A 7,500-nucleotide genomic window follows, 5' to 3' on the forward strand; every position below is an offset into this window, starting at 1 on the left:
CTCTCTCTCTCTCTAGGCAGGTGATCTCTCTCTAGGCAGGTGATCTCTCTCTAGGCAGGTGATCTCTCTCTCTCTAGGCAGGTGATCTCTCTCTAGGCAGGCTCTCTCTCTCTCTCTGGGCAGGTGATCTCTCTCTGGGCAGGTGATCTCTCTCTCTCTAGGCAGGTGATCTCTCTCTAGGCAGGTGATCTCTCTCTAGGCAGGCTCTCTCTCTCTCTCTGGGCAGGTGATCTCTCTCTGGGCAGGTGATCTCTCTCTCTCTAGGCAGGTGATCTCTCTCTCTAGGCAGGCTCTCTCTCTCTCTCTGGGCAGGTGATCTCTCTCTAGGCAGGTGATCTCTCTCTGGGCAGGTGATCTCTCTCTAGGCAGGTGATCTCTCTCTAGGCAGGTGATCTCTCTCTGGGCAGGTGATCTCTCTCTAGGCAGGCTCTCTCTCTCTCTCTGGGCAGGTGATCTCTCTCTAGGCAGGTGATCTCTCACTAGGCAGGCTCTTTCTCTCAGGCTGCTGCTATTAGGCATGGGCCACCGAGCAGTCTGCTAAAATGTGTTTCTGCTAAAAAAAAATAATGTACAGTTCATTGGGATTTGCCGCACCTGTTCACTTGTGGTCTGTTGCCTGTTGGTAATCTGGTTGCATTATTTTACAAATTGTCTAAGAGACCGACCTTGCGCTCCAAAATAGCTTCCTTGACACCCGCAATGACAATCGCAAATTAAATTAATAGAATTTCGAGCCCCTTTCTATAAACTCGGTTTTGTACAGAAAAGGAATATTTCAAAATCGGAAAAACAATGAGCAAAAATGCATAGCCTACGGACCGAATTACTTATCAGCAGCGATCATTAAAGCTGCAGTTGGCAAGATTTTTTTGATCATATTCACTGAAACCGACAATATGCTCCGACAGAACAACATAAATCAGCTGGTTTCAGAAAAAAACCCGCATTTCTCTACCTCCACCTAGAGCCTGTTATTTGTTTTGCAAAAATCTACAGCTCCTGGTTTTTCTGGTCCAATCAGAGCAGGTCTGTGTGAGATCTGACTGTCAATCACAGTCTGGTGCACACTAGTACTACTACCACTGACGAGCACAAACTCGATGAGAGGGTGCTCGGTGGTAGTGGGGGAGGGGCATGAGAGTTATAAACATTCAACATTTTGGCTAAGTCCCCTCAATCTGTCAGACTTGCCCACTGCAGCTTTAATAGCATGTCAAGAGGTAAATAATAAACAACTGATGACAAGCCTAAATGACTGATCAACAAACAGCCTGTAAATGCAAACCATGATTGACCATTTCTGCAGTGATAGATAGATAGATAGATAGATACTTTATTGATCCCCAGGGGAAATTCAAGATGTTGTGGATGTTGTGTATCAAAGCTACAGTCTTAAACAAATTGTCTTCGTTATCCACCTCTGGGCCTCTTTATCAGCATATTATAATCTTTTAAGAAAAATTATATTTATATGTGGGCTATCTTTAGGCTACATAGGGTGACCAGGCGTCTTTTCCCCAGAGTAAATGACAAACAAACTGCTTACTCATTACATTGTCCTGCTGCCTTGGATTTTACAGTATTGTTAACCTATATGAAATACGACAGGTTTGTCTTTCTGCCTTTCTTCTCTTCTCTTCTGCGTCGTAATCCTAGCGAAGTCGAGAAGACATTTAAACTTTCCCTCGCCAAGATGCATGACCTAAAAAAAAAAAATGGCTGACTTGGGTGTGGGCGGGGCTTGATGTCCCCTTCCCGCAGGTCGTAGCAAGTTGCTCCTCGTTTTTTTTTGGTCTCTTGCCATGTACGGTGGACATGACATTGGGGGTGTGGCTACATCCACCATTCTACATTTGATTTCGACGTTAAAGATAGAGACCGAAATCGTGACACTCCTAGTGTGCATGTACGTGTGTGTGTGTGTGTGTGCACATACCCTAGTGTGCATGTACGCGTGTGTGTGTGCACGTACCCTAGTGTGCATGTATGCGTGTGTGTGTGTGTGCACGTACTAGGGGTGTAACGGTACACAGAAGTCACGGTTCGGTTCGGACATCACGGTTCGGTACGAGTTCGGTACAATAGCGGGAAAAGCAAAACAAAAATGCAGAAAGCATTTTTTTTTGTACATTTCTCAGGCTGTACCACCTAGTGTCCTACAGTCTCTTTCCTGAGCTATCTGCAACAGCCTGAAGTGTGTAATATGTAGGCTAAACAGTACAATAAGTACCCAGACTCCATCTGTAACTTGTAAACAAAATAAAACAATCAGCTATAAAACTGAAAATAGGCCTACAGCATCTCTTATTTCTGAAAGTGCAAATTACATAGAAAAATTATTTTTAAAAATCCACTTAAGCAAGACCTTCAACATCTGTGTTTAGTTGTATATGGAAGGGTCTACAATTTGCCTCAATATTTTTCATTGTGTGTAAAGTAATAATCTAGCCTACTAACTGTGAAAATATCACACTATTTTGCCTTTTTTTTAAAAAAACAAACACCCACTGGGGCGAAATTGCTCCTTTCATTTCATAAAGAGACTACAACTAGAAGTCACGTGACTTTGCCCTTTGACGTTAACTCACCGTAGCATGGTTTGTTTATTAGCCTGGTTAGCGTTGTCACTTTACTGTCACTTAACACTACCAGCTCCTCATGTGAGAAGTTACAAGTTACCACGCGATTTACATAGCTTTCTGTCATTACGAAATCGTTTAATTTAAGCCATAGGTTTTGGCCCTATTTGTATGTATCCAAAGGCTGCTGAAGCGCAGGGGAAGTTTTTTACCCCTCGTTTCAGTGATTGGTAGCTAGCCTACTACATCATCTGGGTGATGGCTTCTAATATGTGTAGCATTTTTCCACTCACATACCCAACAACTGCTGAACAATGCCGACACACAGTTTCATCTTATCCACCACTCTTTCGCCTGTACTAACGTTACTGTAACTGAAGTTCTCAAACTTGCGATCTTAAAGAGACCAGCGGATCCTCTAACTCTTGTGGGTCGCCACCACTTGCTTATGTTGCTGCTATCTCTGACTGACTTGACCGACGACCTGACAAAAAAAGAACATAGGCGCCAATCAGAGCTTCAGAGCTAAGGCGAGGCTACAGATTAGCGTTAGGTGTCGCTAAAGAACTCCCGTAACTCTCGCTACTTAACAGTAATTGCGCATGACATTAATTAATCCGCACACGAGTTTTATGTATTTTGATACCGTGTATTCTCCGTGTAAATTCATGCACCGAACCGTGACGCCCGTACCGCTTCGGTTCAATACGAATACATGAACCGTTACACCCCTAGCGCGTACCCTAGTGTGCATGTACGTGTGTGTGTGCACGTACCCTAGTGTGCATGTACGCGTGTGTGTGTGCACGTACCCTAGTGTGCATGTACGTGTGTGTGTGTGTGTGCACGTACCCTAGTGTGCATGTACGCGTGTGTATGTGTGTGCACGTACCCTAGTGTGCATGTACGCGTGTGTGTGTGTGTGTGCACGTACGTACACATGTGTGCACATACGTGTGTGTGGTCTACACCTGCTATACTCAACGATTAGCTTGTCTTCTACACCTTCAGTAGCAGCATTGCCATTGATTGCCCCAGTTGTGCCCCAAGGCTAAAATATGTTTCTAGATTCTTAATGAGATGAAATGTTTTGTTCGGCTGCTTCCCTATTTGCATCATGTTTGTTTTAGTATTGCATTGGTTATAAACCATGTTACATCACAAAATGTTTTTAGCAGACATAACCATTGTAGATAAGGGAGGTTTATGGACAACTGGTTCAGATTGGCTTCCCTGTGGTCTCCCCAGCGTCAGGGGCATCATCCTCTCTGAAAAGCACAGCTCTTTCTCTCCAGCATGGCAGGTCTGCCAGCCTGGCACAAAGACACACACACACACACATTGGCACAGTGTGCTACCACATGCTGTGAAGTGTCTGGCACAGACTGGAGACATTACTCCATATCAGTAATGTGAATAGGTGGCTTTATATTAACAGTAGTAATGGATGTCTTTATATTAACAGTAGTAATGGATGTCTTTATATTAACAGTAGTAATGGATGTGTGATAATGTACAGGGCAGATAGTGGATCTGCTTTTGTCCTCAGTGGAGTAGCAGCACTCCAGGTTGTCCCCCAGATCTGCTGTGTTCTGGGTGCTGTAACCTGGATTTTCTCCCCCTTTTCTCTTTTTTTTCTTTATTTTTCTCTTCTTGTGCCATGGAAGCCCAAACCCAGGCTCCCAGCTGCTCTGCTGAATGTCTCAATGATGCTAAGGGAGCACTACCATTAAATGTCTTAGTGAGGCCTAGGGGAGCGCTAGTGTACTAGCTCTCAGTGATGCTAAGGGGGGTGCTAGTGTGCCACCATTACTGAGTGTCTCAATGATGCTAAGGGAGCGCTAGTGTACTAGCTGTACTGAATGTCTCAATGATGCTAAGGGAGTGCTAGCAAGAGCGCTAATAAATGTGAGCGCTATGTGTGCTAGCTCTACTGAATGTCTCAGTGATGCTAAGGGGAGCGCTAGTGTACTAGCTCTACTGAATATCTCAGTGATGCTAAGGGGAGCGCTAGCAAGAGCTCTAATGAATGTGAGCGCTATGTGTGCTAGCTCTACTGAATGTCTCAGTGATGCTAAGGGGAGCGCTAGTGTACTAGCTCTACTGAATGTCTCAGTGATGCTAAGGGGAGCGCTAGGGGAGTCTCAGCCCTTCTGAGGGCGTTCACACTGAAAATTCCAACGACAGGAAGTGCACTGGTAGTCCCCGGATGGTTGAAAACACACTTTACAGAGATACAAGCAAGTTATAACATAAACTGTTCCTCTTTTGACACAGTACGATCAGGTCACTGTCGAATAGAGGACAATAAATGAGACGACACTCTTCTGTTCAAATGTACGCACTCCGCCAGTAAGCACAGTGTACACAGGGTGCTGCATGAAAGTGTGCTCACAGAAGTACACCATATGAGACAAAGCAAATGTCTCAGTGATGCTAATGCTCTTCTACTACGGCCAATTCTTGAATTTCCCCTTGGGGATCAATAAAGTATCTATCTATCTATCAATAAGGCACCAGCATGTAGAGGGAGTTAGTACCTCCTTGAACATCCATTAACTACAAGCATACTGCAAGGTTACCATCCCACTAGAATGTCCCACATGAGCCTCTCCCCATGCCCTGGCTCCAGTCTTCAGTCAGGTGCCCACCTGGCACCCATGTAAGACCACCCCACAGCTCACTCCGAATGCCTATAAACACGCTACACTCCTCCTAGCCTGCAGAGTAAATACTAAGGAAACTACCTGCTTTTATGTGGCCAATGCATGACTTATTGGCTTTATATGTAAGCTCTGTGTGTGTGTGTGTGTGTGAGTGTGTGTGTGTGTGTGTGTGAGGGGGCAGGATATAGGGGCGGTATGCATGTCTCTGGATTGTTCTTGCCCCCCCTCCCTCTCTCTCCCCTCCCCTCTCCTCCTCTCCTCTTCTGTGTTCTGCCCCCCCCTCCTCCTCTCCCCTCCCCTCTCCTCTCCTCTCCTCTTCTGTGTTCTGCCCCCCCCTCCTCCTCTCCCCTCCCCTCTCCTCTCCTCTTCTGTGTTCTGCCCCCCCCCTCCTCCTCTCCCCCCCCTCTCCTCTCCTCTTCTGTGTTCTGCCCCCCCCCCCTGTGCTCTAGCCTTCTCTTGCCTTCATGCTGTTGGCTTGTCCTGACTGGGCCCCCTCCACCTCCACCCCAAACAGCTTTCAGCAGGCCATATTTAGGCAGTGGAGGGAAGGCCTCTTCGCTATGTAAACAAACCACTCCAGGAGAGGGGAGGGGAGGGGAGGGGGCTGACCACACTTGTGTCTGTGTCTGTCAAAGTGCATATACCGGGCTGCCCTCACACACACAAATACACACACACACACACGCGCGCCACTCTTGGACTGCAGGCTACAGCCAGTGCTGAGTAACCAGACAACAGCAGGCCTGCTCTCAGCTTGGATCAGTGTGGGGGGCTGAGGGGGTTAAGATGAGGAGCCCCGTCCCGTCGCCGGGAGTTATGAGGATCGAGTGCCGCGGTACCCCTGGAGCTGTGTGTGTGTTTGCCCACCTGTCGGGCCCGTGTTGATTCAGCGGCGCGCGGGATTGCGAAAAGAGGCCGGCACTCGGCTGAGTGTGTGAGTGTACGTGCGCGTGAGGTGGTTGAGTGTGTGGGTCTGAAGCGGTCTGCGCTATGAGTGAAGGATTCTGGGAGTGCGGCAGCCCCAACGCCAGGACGCAGCCCATCAGGCTGAAGCCGCGGTCAGGGCCCTCGTCGCCAGCTGGCGGCTCTCCGCGCATGTCGCCCCGAAACTCCCCGCTGCTCTTCCGGAAGCTTCTCATGAATCGCAGCATCACTTTGCAGAGGAGGTTCACACTGGCATACCCGCCCAGGTACCGCACAGAACACACACGTCTAGACACACACACACACACACACACACACACTCGCTCTGGAACAGCGCAGAACACATACATCTAAACACACACAGACACACACACTCTCAGGAACAGCGTAGAACACACACGTCTTGACACACACACATACTGTACACTCCCAGGTCCACAGCAGAACACACACATTTACAGTACACACACACACACACACACAAAAACAGCACACATGCATACACACATACATAACAGTCTTCACACACTCACACTCTTGGTCACATTCACATGTTTCACATGCTCAGCATGCACACACATGTACACACACACACACACATGTTCACACACACATACATACACACACACACACACACAGACTTCCTATTCAAATATAGCACTTTGCATGCCCACATGTACATGCACACATGCAAGCACATTATTACACTAACACACAATTAACTTGTGCCCGACTCACACACACACACATTTACACACCGGTCTAGTCAGGTGAAGGACTTAGCATCAGTGTTGTAGTCAAGTCACTATGCCTCGAGTCCGAGTCCAGGTTCGAGTCCACAGTGTTCAAGTCCGAGTCAAGTCCAAGTCGTTAAAAAAAAATCCAAGTCAAGTCCGAGTCGAGTCCACTACTCATCCGAGTCAAGTCCGAGTCGAGTCACTATTGATCCACGTCGAGTCCGAGTCGAGTCCCTATTGACCAAGTCCAAGTCCAGCACTAAAGTAAGCATAGCCTACATGTCGTTCCATTTTTTCCCATTGCAGATGAAATCCTTAAAAGCAAAACGGACAATCTCCATGCAGGGGTGCCATCACTTGTGTGAAAGTAGTATTGCCAAATGTCTTGCCAAACCCAATGTGTTGTATTTATTATATCGGAGAGAATACCATACCGTAGCCATACCATAGCCTATAGGCCTACTCATAATAAATGAGCAATCCACATCCCAATCACACAAGCCATTAAGTCACATTATGCTGTTACTGACTGCTGACAATTGTATTCTCTAGGCAGTGTTGTAGAAGTTCATACTTCACAAGAGCTAGATGGAC

At 47.1% G+C, this 7,500-nt stretch overlaps 1 protein-coding gene across 1 annotated transcript in view; it reads left to right on the forward strand.

The window, feature by feature from the left end:
* Nucleotides 1-6,108: 6,108 nt before the first annotated feature.
* The window catches only part of LOC143117411 (3',5'-cyclic-AMP phosphodiesterase 4C-like), a 70,329-nt gene continuing 68,937 nt past the window's right edge, over nt 6,109-7,500 (forward strand). Inside the window, exon 1 of the mRNA XM_076279113.1 lies at nt 6,109-6,435. Coding sequence (XP_076135228.1) covers nt 6,236-6,435 — 200 coding nt within the window. The 5' untranslated portion in view covers nt 6,109-6,235. The remainder of the gene's footprint in view (nt 6,436-7,500) is intronic.

Source organism: Alosa pseudoharengus, unplaced genomic scaffold (assembly GCF_046254945.1).
Source record: "Alosa pseudoharengus isolate Yale_2024_CS ecotype anadromous, Long Island Sound unplaced genomic scaffold, YU_APseudo_1.1 YU_APseudo_1.1_scf_11, whole genome shotgun sequence".
NCBI lineage: Eukaryota > Metazoa > Chordata > Actinopteri > Clupeiformes > Clupeidae > Alosa > Alosa pseudoharengus.